General features: G+C 40.3%; 1 protein-coding gene across 1 annotated transcript in view; it reads left to right on the forward strand.

Annotated features, from left to right (window-relative positions):
- Positions 1 to 1,710: 1,710 nt before the first annotated feature.
- Positions 1,711 to 19,014, forward strand: part of LOC138809301 (aldehyde oxidase 4-like) — a 58,808-nt gene continuing 41,504 nt past the window's right edge. Inside the window, exons 1-7 of the mRNA XM_069995852.1 lie at positions 1,711 to 1,767; positions 4,931 to 4,988; positions 10,587 to 10,683; positions 11,493 to 11,601; positions 14,438 to 14,564; positions 17,214 to 17,275; positions 18,196 to 18,279. Coding sequence (XP_069851953.1) covers positions 1,711 to 1,767; positions 4,931 to 4,988; positions 10,587 to 10,683; positions 11,493 to 11,601; positions 14,438 to 14,564; positions 17,214 to 17,275; positions 18,196 to 18,279 — 594 coding nt within the window. The remainder of the gene's footprint in view (positions 1,768 to 4,930; positions 4,989 to 10,586; positions 10,684 to 11,492; positions 11,602 to 14,437; positions 14,565 to 17,213; positions 17,276 to 18,195; positions 18,280 to 19,014) is intronic.

Raw genomic sequence — 19,014 nt, forward strand, 5'->3', positions numbered from 1 at the left:
AAGGCAGCCTTGACCATCCAACAGCTGTACATCCCTCTCTGTACAATCTTTAACATCTCAAACTTAATATGTCCCAATAGGACTTGGGACATAGAAGCCACATTCACCCAACAGTTCCACACCAAAGCTTGGCTTGCACATCTATGCACCATGCACATACACCATGTCCAACCGGCCGCACATCTGACCTCCGACCTGCCACCTCCCCACCCCCACCCCGGGCCAGGCCTCCTCATCTCTTGATGGTACCTCTGTCATAACTTGCAGTTTTCTTGCTCACACTTGCCTCAGCCCTTTTACTCTCCACAGCAGCCAAAGCCACATTTGAAAAAACGTGAACCAGATCCTGTCATCCTGTGCTCAAAACCTTCTAAAGACTTCCCACCCTGTGTGGAGGCCCCAGCAAAACCCGCCATAATTCAGCCACTATGTGTATGTTAGCCTCACTTCCTCCAGCAAGAGCCCAGAAAGGAGGTTAAAGACACAGACTCCAGAGCAGTCCTGCCACTCATTGGCTCTGTGCCTCTGTTCCTTATCAGCAAAGGGAAGGTGGTGATGCTAGTGCTTTCCTGAGTCCTGAGATCAACCTCCAATTCATGCCAAGCCTGTGTGCATGGTAGCAGTTTAAAACAATTTTTCATGTTGTGAAACGTTAACTTAGGGGAAAAAAACCAAGTGAATTTTAAAAAGACTAATGAAAGAGAACATAATTGCTGGTTGTCCTCCTAAAGCCTCGCCCATTCCCTGTGCTGAGCATCTGACCTGGGCCCTTGCCATGCTGGGTAAGCTTTCTCCCACTCAGCTACACCCCAGCACTTGACAAGCAAGGTTTTTTGTTTGGTTTGGTTTGGTCAGTCATAGGGCTTGAACTCTGGGCCTGGGCACTGTCCCTCAGCTCTTTAGCTTAAGATGAGCACTCTGCCACTTGAGCCATAGAGCCACTTCCAGTTTTCTGGTAGTTAATTGGAGATAAGAGTCTCACAGAGTTTCTTGCCTGGGCTGTCTTGGAACCATGATCTTCCGATCTCAGCCTCCTGAGTAGCTAGGATTACAGCATGAGCCACCAGCACCTAGGGACAAGCAAGTTTTAAAGACATTATCTTTGTAAAATTTTTTTTGATGTGTAACATGAGATCTCCTTTGCCTTGTAATACACACACACACATACACACACACACACACACACACACAACCTAGAGAATTAAAGTCTTATCACTAAATTGTATTGACCTATAACTTGTTAGGTTTAAAAAATAACAGCCTGTTTAAAACATTGTTCTTTTGATTTGGCTGTAAACCTGTTTTGAGAGTGGAGGATATGACTTCAGTGATAGGCTATGACAAGTTTGGGGACAGTTTAAAACATTTATTTAATTGGAGAAAACTAGTCATAGACTTCAAAGGCAGCACACAGACTTGCTGATTTGACTCACTGAAGAGAAAAGACACTTAACTTTTGCAAGAGCTGATAGGAGCTTCTGTGAGCCCAGCAGAGAGCCCTGGTTGGTTGGTGCTTGTCAGCTGACAGTATGTGTAGCTATAAAACACCCTGAATGTGTCTGTAGCATCAGCCTGGACTTCCTCCAGTCCTACAGGCATCCGAGTTATTGCCCTATCATCTCTGCTTAAGAAAAAAAAGAAAGGAAGGAAGGAAAAAAAAGCCTATCCCAGTGTGGGTTTGTTTGGTTTTGGTTTGTTCTGTTTGGGTGTATGATGCCTTCCCTTTCCAATTCTGATGAGTTGATTTTCTTTGTGAATGGAAGAAAGGTAAGTTTATGACATGATTAATATGGCATTTTGTATATCAGGGATAAAAGCCAAGAATTCTTTTCACTATGATACCATTCTCATTTCTTTAGTCTCTGTCTCTGTCTCTCTGTCTCTCTCACTCTTTTCTTTTTTTCAAGTCATAGATAGTGGTGAGAATTTGGACATGCATCATTAGTTCACATTTTTCTGCCAAACTATTAAATTGTGAGGGTCTCTGCTTGGTTTTCTATTTTTCTTTTGGGATCAGATTTTTTTAGCTCTTATTGTACTTGTTATGCCACTATGAGAACTAATTCTGAAAGTTGGCTATATTTAAATACTAGCTTTCCTGGAGTACACCAGTGCTTTTCAGTAGAAGTGATCTGTAGCACTGAGGCAGATAGTAGCACTTTGCAGTGATATAGTTTCACCTTTTTGAAAGTTCCCTCAGTCTGGAGGCAGAAGTGTCCCTGTAAGGGCTTTGCAGTCAGTGGATGACTGTGTCCTCTACAGAAGACATTTGTTTTCAATGTTGTGCTTCATGAGCAAACCCAACACATGATAACTTTGCGGTGGTTTAAAGTCAGAATTAATATTGAATTGATTTGGGGGCAATTAGGGGAAAACTAGTAAACTAATAATTTAAAAAAGTGAATATCTGGAGGAAGAAATGAAACTTGAATAGAGGCTAAAATTCTTGGTGATTTTGACTATCAATAGCAATCAACGGTCATTTCTGAGAAAAAGAAAAAAGGCAAACCAAACCTATGAACTTATAAATATACAATGAAAAAGAAAGTCAAAAGTTCAAAGAAAGCCTGGGCTTGGCAAGCTGAAACCCAAATGGGACATCAGAGAAATCATTGCTAAAGGACAATCTGTAGCAAGTTCAAAGCTAAGAACTTTTCTTGGTGTGCGGAAATGGCCTTCACTGCCTTTCCTGTTGAGAAAAATAAGTTGTTTATCCTTAAGTGTTGGGCTAGAATGATGAGTCTTCTCTCTGGGATTCAAAGCCTTTGCTTTTGTAGTTGTAGCCCTCTTTACTTCACAGATTTCTAAGGCAAGATAGAGATAACAAAAGGAGGTGACATGCACCCATCTTTGAAGATGCTGTGGTGGTTCTTTCCTTTAGACATGGGGGTGCAGGTCAGCTGAAACACACCTCCCATTGATGCATGTAATGACCACACCTGTGCATGGCTGCACACAGCTCCTCTTGTGTTTCATATTATTTCTTTCCTGTCTTTTTATGTTTTCTCTCCCTTGTGTTTTCACTCTTATGCATTTAAAATCTAGACGCTTCCCTCTACATATAGACATATCCTTGAAAGTATGTCTTATATGTCCATGAATGTGGGTGTTCTTAACTTACATAAATGATGTCAGAAGTTGTAACTCTCCTTTTGTTTGTTTGTGAATCATTACTGTTTCTGAGGTCTATGGAGGTCATGCTTCAAACACTTGGCTCATTACTTCGAAATGCATAGTTACCCAAGGTGTGTTTATCTTTCCTAACGCACTACCACGGTGATGAGCAGTGGTTGCCTCTAATTCCTCACCATCCCCAAAATGTTTCACAAACATCCTCTGCGTACCTACTCACCAACACTAGGAAGCATCTCTGCATGAAATTGCAGCAAGATGACTTCACAGGTCCTGCCAGGTGACTTTGGAAGATACAGTACAAGTAACATTTCCCAGTTAACAAAGAGATGATGCATCAATATAGATATGCCAGTACTTGCTACAAACCAGACTTTCTATACCTTGTTTGTCTCTGGATGCAAAATGCTGTTTCATTGTTGGCCTCATTTTTACCTCTCTGGTTCATAACATAGATGACTTATTAAAGTAAAAGAGATTTATTTCCTGGTGTGATTCCTGAAATATTTAAATAGCTGGGAATACGATCTATTTACTCTTAACAGAACTACATTGGCCTTGGTTAATTTCTCCCAAGTCAAATCTTGCCTTTCTCCTGCTTCTTTTGGAACCGTGTCATATTTTGTGCTCTAGACTATAAAGTGTAACCATGACTAATGGGGATGGTAGTAAACTAAGTGCCACCCCATTGGGCTTCCCAAGAGATTGGGAGGTGTTTACTTGGAAATCCAAGTGTTTAGTGTCAACAGACTTTGCTCCCCCAGTACCAGGAAGACTGGAAGAGGCATAGGATAGTTCTTCTTGCCCCATAGGAAATAATTTCCATAGCCACATAATTCTGGTATTAAAGTGCAAAGAACTTGAATGCTTTGGTTTCTCTACTGGTTTCTCTATCAGTAGTCCTATAGCCCACCAATGCCGAGAGCATAGATGCTGAGCTGATTTCTAGCTTAGCAAATCTTCGTAGAACTCAGAATGAAACTTGGAAGTAGGAGACGTTGTATAAAGAAATAATGTGGTTTTCTGCCTTGGCCAGGTGATAAGAATTAAAAAAAAAAAACTTTAATACAATGAGGTCCCTTTGTCTGAGTTCTGCGTAGTTTCCCTTCCAGGTAAGTTGTTTTCTGACTTTCCATAATCTTGCCTGCCTGAGTCCCTCCAGGGACTGCAGATGAGACAGGGCTCTTGCTTTTTGTTGTTGTTTATATGTGGGCTTTATTTTTTTTGGAGGAGGACAGTAGCGAGCTCTGAATTCAGGTCCTGGTCATATACATGCTAGCAATCACTACCACTGAGCTACACCTATCAAGTGCTAGCTTTGATCTGTGTCTCTAACAGCCTGGAGCTCAGCATGTGGAACAGAGCTATGACTAATGTCCCCTCCACTTTCCCTCTCACATTGGCCCCTCCATCTCAGTGGGAGACATAATAAATGAGTGGCAGACGTAGGGAAGCAAAACCTCAGGTTTAGAATATCGCTGCTAACCTTTTCTATGACTTTCTGTGGCCACGAACTGGCTGAGTCAATTTTAGAATCAGTGCATCTGTTCCCTACCTGGGTCCCTTCCAGGTGAGATAGGTGAATGATCGTTGTACATATTAGAAAACTCAGACATTGAAATAATGCTTCACTATTTATTTCTTCAAAATTCTGGTTCCAAGTCTTACTAAAGTATACCTTTGTTATTTTTCCCTTGAAAAACCATCTCCATCAAAAACATATCCTCAGATAATGAATAGAATTGCTGTAATAAATTGAGTCTGTCTTCCTACAATTCCTTCCTGTTTCACAATGTAGGTAATAGAGAAGAATGCTGATCCAGAAGTCAATCTACTGTTCTACCTGAGGAATGTCTGTATCCTTTCATTTTACTGTAATCAGTCTGAGTTTGGTAGGGGAAATGTCACCATGCTAGAAATTATCAAGAAGGCCACTTGGGCTTGTTGCATTGGCAGAATCCCACTGGAGTTCAAGGAACATATCTATCTATCCATGTTCTTTATGTTATGATTTTTACCAGAGGAAAAACCAAAAGAAACCTCTAGCAAACCATGATTGTGCCCACTTAGGAAATAACTTGATGCCTTTTGAACCCTATGGTACACTGATGTTAATGTCATACTCAGAAATTTTTTGTGTGTGTATATACACACACACATACATATATATATATATATATATACATATATATACATACACACACACACACACACACACACACACACATGTTCAGCCAGGCATTGATGGCTCATGCCTGTGATCTTAGCTACTCAGGAGGCTGAAGTTTGAGGATCTTGGTTCAAAGCTAACCAGACAGAAAAGTGCATGAGACTCTTGTCTTCAATTAACCAGCATAAAAGATAAAAATAGACATGTACTCACGTAGTAGATTGAAAAAGTCAAGGAAGAGTATAAGGACCTGAGCTCAAGCCCAGGACTGGTATGTATACACACACACACACACACACACACACACACACACACACACACACACACACACACACACACACACACACACACACACAAAACCTAAATTTGTCTATCCAAACATCCAGGAGTTCACATTGCTGATACTACTGTACTACAAGACATTTTACTAATTTATTCTGTACCCTTGCATGATCCATATCAAAGTTTAATTAAGATATTTCAAAATTATAACTTAAGTAGGTCAGAGCTTTTGAGCAATCTTGAGCCCTGTACAGAATGTAGTCAATGTATTCCAAGCTCTCCACCTCTGATCCTGACTCCCCATTCCTCCAGGACTTGCAGTAATCTTTGGTAAATAGTTATTCAAGGAAAATTGCTTGAGTTTTGGTGCACTTAGAAAGGGATGTGAAAAGAAGAAATTGTGGCAATGGTTATACAAATGTGTAGAGACAGAATTGCATCAAGTAGTACACTCGAATATAAATGCATATATTTAATGATTGATTGTACTGATGCCAATTTGCTGGTTTTAATGCTGTCCTACAGCTATGTGAATGTCACTACTTAGGGAAACATGGTGATTAAAGGGCAGGACATTGTACTTACTACTTCACAACTTCCAATAAGACTGTAATTAGTTATTAAAGAAAAAGAAAAGACACTGTTGGCTCACACTTGTATTCCTAGATACTCAGGAGGCTGAGTCTGAAGGTTACAAGTTTAAAGGCAGTTGGGGCAGGAAAGCCTGTGAGATTCTTATCTCTGATCAACCACCAAAAAGCCAGAAGTAGAGATATGGCTCAGGTAATAGAGTGCCAGCATTGATCAAAAAAGCTAAGGGACAAAATCCAGGCTCTGAGTTTACTCCTAGTATCAGTACACACAAGCATACACACGTGCTAAAATATACACTCACTGAGTCCCTAGGATGTACTAGGCCCTCAGGATCCAGAGATGAACAAGAGAACAAGATAATACTACCCTCTTTGTCTCCTAGGGTCACATCTAAAAGTACTACTTCATTATTTCTATTCTTGTCTTGATAAACTTATCTAAGAAATAATTTCTACTTGGTACCTGGTCTTCTGTCCAAACTCCATCACTCTCTACTTCATCCTTATAATCTGTTTTCCTCCCTGTATCACTGACCTTTTCCTCCCTGTATCATTGACCTGTGGTCAGTACTGCCTCCTAACATCCCTGCTCCATTCACATTCCAGACGGTCCACCCTCCCTCGGCCTCCCCTCTTGTTCCCAATTCAGGATCTTACTATTAGTCTGAAAGCCTTAGCTTTCCTCTTTTATATCAAACTCCTCACTCATATCATGTGTTCTTTACATTTCCTAAAATGAAGAAGTTCAGCTCTCTGAGTGGCTAGCTGAAAATTCATAGACTCCCAAGAAAACATGGCCCCAGCCAGCCCCAGGCAAAGTCACTAGAGAACTCCACCTCCCAGCACTTGCCTCTGTACATTCCTTGACAAATATAAATGCACAAGTCTGCATAAATCAAACTCTCCTGTCACTTCCAGGACCTAACTTGTGATTAGAGTTCTGAAGCAGAGAGAGTGGTATTATTTTAATATGTTCCTCCTCAAAGGGTGGTTCTGATGAATGGCCAATATAAACGATGAATATTTGTAAATAACCATGGATTTTTTTCTGCAAGAAAGAATACTATCCTACTGTGCTTTCACAGGACTCTTGTGACCATTTCTCTTTTTTTTTTGCTGTTTGTGGTGGTTATCATGGGGCTTGAACTCATGGCCTGGGTGCTGTCCCTGAGCTCTTTTGCTCAAGGCTAGGCTGGTGTTCTACAATTTTGAGCCACAACTCCATTTCCAGTTTTCCGGTGGTTAATCGGAAATATGAGTCACACAGACTTTCCTGCCCAGGCTGGCTTTGAACCTCAATCCTCAGATCTCAGTCTGCTGAGTAGCTAGGATTACAGGCGTGAGCCACCGGCACCCAACTCCTGTGACCCTTTCTAAAACCCTATATATAGATTCCTGTTCATAATTGTATGAGATTCCCTTAATTTGTGTCTCCATACCATATAAACTTCAGGTTCCCACAAAACCTCAGTTTTTGCTGACTTGGGAGCCCATGACGTGTCATTGGCAGAGGAGGACATAGTCACACAAAGAATAAAATTGTTTGGGGACATCCCCACTATCCCTTCTACTACTCCACTCCCTCCCTGCCCAAGGCCAAGAGAGCCTTCAGAGGCTCCAGCCTCCCTTTGAGTCACTACCCCTCCCAGATGCTCTGCAAGGTCTGAGGGACCTGATCCCATATCATTTCTCCCTCAACATTCCCCAGCCTGATTTTAAGCACTCTGATTCAGCAGGACCAGACGACGCATCACAAAACATGAAGTGGCCACAGTTATTTAGGGCAAGGAAAGTGTGGCATGATAGAGTTGTTTAATTCCTGGGAGATGTTGGCTTTTGATAAAAACTGAGTGTTGGGGGGGGGGGTCTCAGAAGGATCCTCAAACATTTGTCATTCACATACCCTTCACCACAACCCTGACATTTCATGCAGTTCTCAAAACAGCGATTCCATGCAGCCAACAAATGCTATTAAGCACTGGGTGTGCAGAGGTATGCTAGATATACTTATAGATCTAGCCCTCTCAAAGATGACAGCTCTGACTAAGAACACAGGGAAAGTGTAAAGAGTACTTGGCAGACATAAAGAGGGAGGGAACAGATGAGGGAGGAGTAAGAGTTTTCAAGGCAAATTGAAGTTTGAGCCAAATATGTTCCAGTCAGCAGCACAGGAGCCAGAGGCAATATATATATATATATATATATATATATATATATATATATATATAAATATACATATATATGTATGTATGTATGTATGTATATTGCTAGCTGGTCCCTGGTGGCTTACACCTGTAATCCTAGCTACTTTGGAGGCTGAGATCTGAGGATAGTAGTTTGAAGCCAGCCCAGGCAGGAAAGCCCATGAGACTCTTATCTCCAATTAACTACCGGGAAGCAGGAAGCTGGAAGTGGAGCTGTGGCTCAAGAATGCTAGCCTTGAGCACAAAAACTCAGGGACAGCACCCAGCCCCTGAATTCAAGCCCCAGTACTAGCATGTGTGCAAACACACACACACACACACACACACACACACACACACACACACACACACACACACACAAATATATTGCTCCTGAGAAGCTAAAAGGAATTTATCCTAATAGATAATAAAAGTAAGAAGTAAAAGTAAGAATGGAAGAATGTGATAAGAAAGCAAAGAAAACTAAACAATGAAATCCTTGAAGTCAGGGATCAGGTCTGCACTTATTGGCTGCCCATTTAGTTCCAGGAAGTGGAACTTTTGGATATGCTGCCAAACTGTGTGCCTCAGCAAAACTCACAGAGCTCTTCTACAGAAAGAAACACAAACAAAACTCATGATGTGTATTGTTTTTTATTCAGCCTAAGTATGAATCCTGCACTTAGCTTATAAAATTAAAGTATTCCCAGTTAAATTTAAATTTGAAGGCAGAGAACACACATACGGTAAAGTTCATCTGAAATTCAAATTCAACTGGGGATCCTATATCTTAGCTGGCAACCCTACCTAACAATGAGCCCACAGAATGCAAAAGAAATCGAGTCAGCCTTTTTACAGAGAGTAGAGGATGGAACAGCCAAAACCAGCTGGGGTAGGGTGTCAGAGGACCAAACAGCCAGTGGAATCCTTTTTTTCACTTTTCATTCAGAGCTGCAATGCACATCACAGAGCTGTTTTAAGTTCCAACAAAGTGAGAAGTGACCTCCAGCTTTGAGCCAGACACCACTCTGATTGGATTCTTAATTTGGAAACTTCAGGACACCAAAAACAGAAGCAAAGGATTCCCTGCCTTTTACATCCTATTCAAAGGAGGTCAGACCGACACTACTTTCAAACATCTACCTAGCCTTAGCAGTTAGCAGCCCTGACCTGCCCTAGCTGACTCAGACTGGGAACTAGAGAACAGAGTGATGGGTAGCCTTTGGAGCAGCTACACAGAATGAACACCCAAACCAAACTCTTTATTCCAGCAACAGGGAGATTCCTGACCCAGTATCACCCTGTTCAAGGGTAGCAATTTCTAAAAAGAAATTGACTCTTCCTACCTGTAAACCAATTATGAGCTCCATTCATGAAATCTTTTGATACTTTACCCAGCAACAATCCCAAGCAAATTCTGGTACATGCTTAGATGTAATTCCAGTGGAAGCTAAAGCAAAGGCTTTGCATATATTATTTATTCCCCCTTTTTGGGAAAAAACATACAAACATAAGCTTAAGGGAAAAAAAAGATACATGGGTTACTGGCATATTCAAGAACCACAGTTTTTAAATTAATCCTTTCTAATCCCATAAGAAGATAAAGGTACTAATTGCTGTACCAGAGAAAGTCAAGCCTCCGGGGGTCCAAGGAGGGTGTTCTAGTTTGGCAAGCAAACCACTTCCCACCATCCTCACAGCACTGACATCACATGGACTCAGAATCTCCTGCCAAACATGCTGAGTTCTGTTGAAACTTGTGAGCTTCTGCAGAACACATTTAGACGCAAATCCTAACCAAACTGATGTGAGGCTCAAATAGATTTTGCATATCCTACTTACTGTGAATATCCATCCCATTCACTGCAGAAATATCTATGTGTTGGAATACAAAGTTTTGTCCCAGTCCTTTGATTCGCAAGTAATTGCAGTAAATATCAATATCTTTCCAAACTCTGAATGTACTTTTATATTCAGAAATGCCTCTGGAGCTGAGATTTTTCAGGTAAGTTGAAGAACCTCAAGGATTTCTCCTCACTTTCATTAATGAGTTCGTTTATAAGCAAAAAGTCAGGCCATCTCTCTAAGCAAACCACTAAGCAAACCACTGTAGCCAACTTGGTACAGGACTCAAGAAAATATGTTGCTGGTTACCCATGTCCACCAGAGAGAAATGAAAACAAACCAAAGCTACTGAACCCTTTGCCTTGACTCTCTTCCTTCCAGTACATCTCACAGGCACTAAATATGCCTGTGGAGGAGGAGGCTGCGGTGCCTGCACAGTGATGCTGTCAAGATACAACTCCAAGACCAAGAAGATCCAGTATCCTTTGCATTAGTCTGGCCAGTTCTGGCACATCTGAGAAGGGCAGAGAACCCCCATGCACATACTGTGCCCAGATCTCTCTCCCAGAAGAAGCTATTTGTCCTGGCTGCCAAGTTCTTGGGGCTCGCCTCTCTATTGCCACCAAATGAATGAAACATTCCAGTGTGCCAGTCAAGAACAGAATGGCAAATAAATGCTAGCCTTGGTGGGAAATGTTGTTCTCTGTCACATGCTAAGCAGAATTCTTGGCCCTAAAGAGCTGATCGTGGTGGAGGACTGAGCAAGGATCACTTTGACCTAGAATGGCTTCCTTGACCTAGAATGAGAAATAAAATAACAATGGGGAATGGGGGTCTCTGAGAGGTCTCACATGAAAACCTTCCTCATTTTTGTTTTACAGTTTTAGTTTTGTTTTGTTTTTGTCAGTTGTGGGGCTTGAACTCTGGGCCTGAGTGCTGTCCCTCAGCTCCTCAGCTGAAGGCTAGTGCTCTATCACTTGAGCTACAGCGCCACTTCCAGCTTTCTGGTGGTTTATTGGAGATAGGAGTTTCAGGGACTTTTCCTGCCCGGGCTGGCTTTGAACCATGATCCTCAGATCTCAGCCTCCTGAGTAGCTAGGATTACAGGCATGAGCCACCGGCACCTGGCTTAGTTTTAGTTTTATAGTTCATGGTTTTATAGCTAGCCTTCTCTGTGCTCAGGGAAATATCGTCCCTGTGATTTTTCTCAGACTAAAATAACTCTGTGAGTTACGTCACCCATGTCCCATGATTCCAGTGGATTCTCTTTAAATAATCCCATCGCAGCCACTACCCAGCAACAGCATGCCTGGTGCCTATCTGCTCTCTGTATGGAGCTGCTGTCACCACCGTGGAAGGTGTTGGAAGCATCAAAACCAGAATTCACCCTGTGCAGGTAAGAAATCACATGAGTGAGATCAGGAGCTGGTATAGGCATCCCCCATAAGACTGATGTGCTCCCATCAGGTCACCAAACTTGAAATCCTTTATGTTTTCAATTCTTATTTTGTAAGCTTCCATGCTTCATAACTGAGCACTTTTTTGGAGATTCATTTTTCAATGTATTTTACCCTCAAGATACTTTCTCAATCCCATCTCTATATTTGCCCTAAAGTAAAAGAATAGTCTAGTCTGACAAGAGTAGAAATTAAGACAAGAAATCACAAATCATCTCCCACATTTCAAACTCACTGAACTCTGAAAGCAAGGCCAGTTATGTGTGGGAACTGGCCTAGTGCCCTCCAAATGTCTGATACATAATCATATACTAGGCTACAACAAAACATAGCTAGATTAACAAGGGGTTTGCTAAAGTTTGCTGAAGAAATGGCAACGTTACCTTAATATACTAGAATAGGAACTTATTCTTTGAGTGACATAGAAAGAGAATGATGAAAACCAGGGAGAAGGGGACTAAGAGTTCAAGACCAGCCTGAGCTGTGTATCAAAACCCTGTCTCAAAAGACAGGGATGGGGAAAGAGAAAGAAGAAGACAGAGATGGGGAAAGAGAAAGGGTGGGGGAGGGAAATGACTTGAGGGAGGGAAGAGAAAAGGGTGGGGGAGAGACAGGCAGGGAGGGAAAGGAAGATAAAGGATCCTTTGCTCTTTTTTCAGTTTTATTTCTTTAGTTTATTGTAAAGGTAATGAATAGGGGGTACACTATTACCCCTCCCTCATTTCTCCCACTTACCACTCCCCACTTGCCTCCCCTGCCCCAAGTTGTAATGTTCATTTCCAACATAGTGTCTAGTGAGTTTCATTGTTGCATTAGTTCATCCTTTGTCCTGCTGTTTCTGTGATTCCCTTTCCCTTCAACAAATCAGATAGGCTTATTTACAGGACAAAGGATACAGAAAATTTAAACAGAAAGAATAATAACAGAAATGACTGGACACAGGATATAATAAGCTACCAGCACAACCATGTTCATTGCATTTACCATGTTCATCATTTACCAGAGCTAAGATATGGAACCAACCCAGATTCCCCTCAATAGATGAATAGATCAAGAAGATGTGGTATATAAACACAGTGGAGTTCTGTGCTTCCATCAGAAAGAATTACATTGTACCATTCATAAGGAAATGGAAGGGCCTGGAAAAAAACCATATTAAAGCAAGCCAGGCCCAAAGAAATACATGTTTCATGGTTTTTCTCATTTGTAATAACTAGACTATGTCTATAATATTTTTAGCAGGGGATCACAATAGCCCAATTACTAAGTGCACAGGACCATATATAATGAAAAGTATCAAAACGAACTTCAAGAATTGGAAACAAGAGGTTCTTATTATGTCCTTTGCTCTTGAGACTATTCCTCTTAGCAGGAGGTTACAATACTAGCTCCTTACCTTTGATTGACACTAAAACTTAATGACTATATTCCCTTTACCATCTTAACCTACACTTGACTCATCACTTTAATTACATGTGCACTTCCTGCTCAACTTGCCTGATTAGTTCCTCTCAAATCTTGTTAGTACAAAACTAGAATGTTCCTTATGCCCTGGAGCAGGCTTTTCCTGTTGCTTTGGCTTGTAAGAAAGATCCCATTGTTAAATTTGCAGAGATTCTCAAATTAGTCTTTAAACATATCCATTGTTAAAATTAAACTATGTATTTATAATTCTCTAATGGATTAAATTAAGTCAGCCATGGTAGCAGTAGTATTTGTACAACGCAAGTTGGAAATTAGGATCTTAACCAGGGTTTTGCCCCCACTTCAGAGACCAACTCCACCAGTACATTAACACACAACTTTATGTGGCAATTGCCACCTAGCAGCAAATTCAACACAGCCACATTGTCTTCTTATGCTGGAAAAATGCCTGTGCCTTCAGTTGAGAATATTTGGATTTGACTTTAAGGAGCCAGGCTATTAAGAAAATGTTCATTTGAAAATATTTGAATCGCCTCTAGCCAGCTCACAAAAGCAGCCTGGAGAGATGCACAGGACAGATATACAGTCAGGGCTCCTGTCTGTGAGGAGCAGAAAGACTCTAGGCTCTGTAGGAACATTTCTTACTCTCTTTTTCATTGTTTGTTGTTTGGTCTGGTCATTGTGTTCTCATTTTGAATGTATACATGAGTAGCTCAATAATACTAAACAGTACTTCATAATTTCCAAAACATTTATGTAGATGATGTCATTTTTATCCATTAAAAATTTCTAGTCTTTTAAAAAAATATTCTAGTATACAGATACAGATTAAAATAACTTGCCAAAAACAATACTAAATGATTTGTGCAATTCACTCATATATAACCATCATTAGACTAATTTTAAAAATTAAGAAAATTCAAGCAGATCATTCAAAGTAAAACAACAAAGCAATCACAAGAAGGACAAAAACTCACATAGGAGTAGCTCCAAGGCTTTTTAAAAAATTCCTCTAAATTAACCTTCCCATTTCACAAGGAAAGAGACCAGGATGTATAGACAAGTATCTTAATCCCTCTCGCCTTTCTTGGGGGCCAAAATAATATGCATCTGCCAGGCGCTGATGGCTTACAGCTGTGATCCTCATCACTCAGGAGGCTGAGATCTGAGGATCAAGGTTTGCAGCCAGCCTGGGCACAAAAGTCTGTGAGATGTTTATCGCCAATTAATCAGCAAAAAAAAAAAAAAAAAAAGCAGAAGTGGAGCTATGGTTCAGGTAATAAAGTGCCTGCCAAGCAAGAGCCTGAAGCAAATGGCTGTAAGTTTAAAAAATGTATGGTTGTCTCCTAGGAACGACTGGCCAAGTGTCATGGCACACAGTGTGGATTCTGCAGCCCGGGGATGGTGATGTCCATCTACACATTGCTCAGGAACCACCCCGAGCCCACACCTGGACAGATCACCGAAGCTCTTGGAGGTGAGCCTCCTCAGCCCTGTGCAGCCAGTCTGGAGCAGAAGGAATACAGGGAATTGGCAATCCACCCCTTGGCTCATGAGGAAAGATCTGTGTCATGGCTTTTGGGACATAGACACCTGGCCTCCTTGGTACCTGTCTCTAGCAAGGCCTTCCCACAATGGACTGTCTTCATTTTAGTAGCAATGATGACAGAACTTGGGGAAATATTGGCTTCCTTACAAAACCTTCCCTTTTTCAGGCCCTTTGTCCCCCTGCAAAGGCACTTCAGTGAATTGTTTCTAAAACTATCACCACAATCTGGTCCAAAGGTGGAAACTTAGGCCAAGTGAAAGAACATTTTGCTGTTTGGTTTTTAATTAATCTATCAGCATCATGCATTAACATTGCTTACTGAAATTAATTTTGCAAAGAAAAAGGAGGGACTTTCAGATACTTTACATCTTTATGTCCTGGCTGATCGTTGCAATACGACCAAGGAGATCATAAATAATAATCTGTTCTCACAAACAAGTTGAGTGAATGATTCAGTGTCCTATAGGGAAAGAAACATATCAATTTGGTTTGTTTTTGCCAGTTCAGGGACTTGAACTTTGGATCTAGACACTGTTCCTGAGCAACTTTTGCTCCAGGATAGTACTCTGCCTTGAGCTACAGCACCACTTCTGGCTCTGTGTGTGTGTGTGTGTGTATGTGTGTGTGTGTGTGTGTGTGTGTGTGTGTGTGTGTGTGTGTGTGTGTGATTAATGGGAGATAAGAGTCTCACAGACTTTCCCACCTGGGCTGGCTTCAAACTCCAGTCCTCAGATCTCAACCTTCTGAGTAGCTAGTATTACAGGTGTGAGCTACCAGCACCTGGCTAAGCTAAATTTAAGTGAAAAAATATATATGTATAATTTTTCTATCCAAAGGAGGGCATATTAATAATGAGGTTTTCTATGACACACTTAGCCAGTCTCAAGATGACTGGTCAGTTATTAGAAGAAAAATTTTAATTCAGACCTCTAAATATTAAAGGAAAACTCTCTGTCTCTCAATGAAGAAATCTGGACAGGAACTCAATAGCATTGTGAAAAGCTGCAAAAAATAAAACTAAGTAAAAATTCAAGTTAAGTGTTTGTGAAACTGGCAAATAAGTATCCCCTAACATTTTCCCTTATTACTTAACAACTTCCCTCAAAAATTTTCAGATTCTAAGTACTATTCAAATTTTATCCTGTGGCTTCAATTATCATTTCAATTAAACCTGAATGGATGGAGGATTGATCATCTTTTCTCAGTGAAGTAAAGAGCAACTAATGAGAAATCAAGAGCTTTGAAAGTCAGAGATGGCTTGCTTGTCATTATATACAGAGTCTTGAGGAGGCATGTTACTTCCTCCCAGATTCTGCGCCTAAAATTCATGTAATAATCACCAAGAAAGAGATGGTATTACCAAGTTTAGCAGGTTGGGATAGATAATGGTATCCTACATGTAGATGACTTAAAGAATGTATTTTGGCTTTAGGCTATTTACTGGTAATCTTTCTAGACTTATAAATGTTGGCCATCTTGACAACTTTCATGTTTATATCTAATAAAAATAGTCATATAAAGTTCAAAGAAATGTATTCAATGTAGGTCCATAAATTCTCAAATGGGCCATTGATAGAAGCTTCTGTTTCATGTCACCTAGTCTCTTCCCTTCACGAGTGGTTTTATATTTCTATTTTTCTTATACTTAGGAGAAACTTTCTGGTAGTAGGGAGTCATTGTCTCTCCCCTAGTGGGTCATTAGTAGAGTTTGTAGACGTAGCACCAATGAGGTGGGGAAAAAGCAACACCTGCTACTGACTCACTCTAGCTCTTAATATTTGTTTTTATCAGAGGAGGTATTCATTGCCTCTGAAATACTATTATTTCTTGTCTTATAATTATGTTCTAGAAATTTCAGCTCCTTCCCTGCACTCTCAGGAGGAATGGGAGTTTATGGAGCTTGCCACCATTCTTGTGTCTACAGTTTCTTCCTAAACTATTCACATGGGAATAAAAAGAAAAGAGCCGGCCCACAGCCCACTCATCCACACATGGTTCCACACAGCCTTTTTCTTGGAGGAGTTTCAACCTGCCCAACCTCGTATATACATGGCTTCTGAAATTGCTTAACTATAGTGGAACAAAATAATTTGAAATATACATTTATCAATCTCTTTTATGCATAGGTCTTGTTTAGCTTGAATACTTGCAACAATTACTATATGAGATTTTTTATTAAAGATACAATTTTAACAGTATAGTAAAATTTTTTCCCATATTATTGAACCTTCTTCATAAATATCATTCACAGTGGCTACAAAGTTGGAATATACTTTTTAAAAATACTTGTTTTCTCCTCTTTTCCACCAGATTTAGGAAATTTTGTTGGACAAAAATACTTCCAGTTATTTATTGAGTAATACAGTCTGTGTTGTTTCTTTTAGCTCATAGTTTTGGAGTTCTAGTCCATGATCTATTGGCTGAAGTCACAGAGTACCTGCCCAGTAAGTGCAGGATTCTGAGTTCAAAGATAGTTGTGGTAAGATAGTTAAGATAGTTGTTCCACTAAAAACATTAAGCACAGCTATGTTATTTATTTCTATATTATTCCCTAAAACTTTATCTATTATTATTCAGGTAATTTGTGCCGATGTACTGGATACCGACCCATTGTTGAAAGTGGGAAAACTTTCTGTTTGGTAGGTTAAAAAATAATCCATTCTCTTGACTTACTTTGTTAGTAAATTTTTGTATGAAATAATCTATTGCTTTCAACAATCTCTAAAGTAACTCTATGATGTTCTTTCTATCAAAAGATATTAAATGGCTACTGATTATAAATTTTAATCATATATATTTTATATCCCTCGGTAGCTATATGTTTATTTCTAAATGTTTATATCTCTAAATTTGTCACTTTTCTGAGGCATATATAGTTTAGTCCATGACTTCAATAACTGAATATTCTATTGAAGAAAATTAAGTACAGAAACAATAAAAGCACAATAAAAGGAGAGTAAATAGCTCAATAGATCCTGTACATATGCATACAAATTTAAAAGGAATGGGAACTAAAAAGAATGAATAGAAATCCTCAGATGTCAGCCTCCTAAGGATTACTGCATGAGTCACCGGTGCCCAGTTTACATATAGAAAATCTAAAAAGTAGCTTGTCTTCCTAGAACTTTATTAAATATACATGCTATCTCACCATTATGATAATGAGAAGCACTCAGGAACTGGGAAGGTAGCTCAGTGGTAGTATATTTGTCTAGTATGTACAAGGCCCTGGTTCAATCCCTAACTCCACAAGAAAAATAGAAAGGGAGAAAGAGAAGCAATCTATTTGGGTTGATGGCCCATTCTAACTAAACTCCATATACCTACTTTATTTCCAGTAGGAAGCTTTAGATGGCTGACCCTTCCCACTTTAACCTCTCTTGTCTTTCTATGACACTAGAGTAACACTGTTGGCAGGCCTGCACCATGGAAAATGGCTGAATATTCCCTCTAATTTTCTCTAATTAGTCCATTGTAGAATAACACATTAGCAGAATACTCAGGTAAGTATTTGAAGTACTAACCAAGGAAGCTGATTCAGACTTCATTGTGTCCTAAGGAATCAACTGTTTGTCAACTGAAAGGATCAGGCAAATGTTGCATGGATCAAGGTAAAGAATCTTCAGTGAGCAGACAGGAAAAAGTAAGTATCAGCTTTTCTAGTGATTTCTAAAAATTAATAACATGAATCTAAACATATTCACATCTTGTTTGTAATAACATGCAAATGAAGTGAATTCTGATTACAAAAAGCTTAATAGAACAGAGCTACTGTGGCTCACGCCTATAATCCTAACTACTCAGGAGGCTGAGATCTGAAGATCATGGTTCAAAGCCAACCCGGGCAGGAAACTTCGTGAAACTCTTATCTCCAATAAACCATCAGAAAACCGGAAGTGGCGTTAGCCTTGAGCTGAAGAGCTGAGGGACAGCACTCAGGCCCAGAGTTCAAGCCCCACGACCGACAAAAAAAAAAAAAAAGCTTACTAGAGCTCCAAACACAAGGGGCCTATGGCACCCAAAAGGGTGGTACACAGGCTGCTTTTGATCAGCAAAATTACAGCCCTGTGCCTTAATCTGGGTCTGCCAGCTGCCCGACAAGCTGTAAGGGGAACCAAACAGCAGTGTACCTTCATGCTCAGGCCAACATGTACCTGCAAACAGTACCTGAGACCCACTATAAAAGTCAAAGCATGGCTTCTGACACCAAACGAGGCAACTCAAAAGCCCAATAAATGTGCTAGAGAAGCCACCCCACAGCTTTGGGAGGGCAGGGAATTCTTCACTCAGGGATACGCTGAGGCCCTGGCACCCCATTTTGTCTCAAGGATATTGGGGGGGGAAAAACCTTAACTCTGAAGTCTCACACTGAAAGGTC

Source organism: Dipodomys merriami, unplaced genomic scaffold (genome assembly GCF_024711535.1).
Source record: "Dipodomys merriami isolate MVZ:Mamm:240054 unplaced genomic scaffold, mDipMer1.0.p SCAF_49, whole genome shotgun sequence".
Classification (NCBI taxonomy): Eukaryota; Metazoa; Chordata; class Mammalia; order Rodentia; family Heteromyidae; genus Dipodomys; species Dipodomys merriami.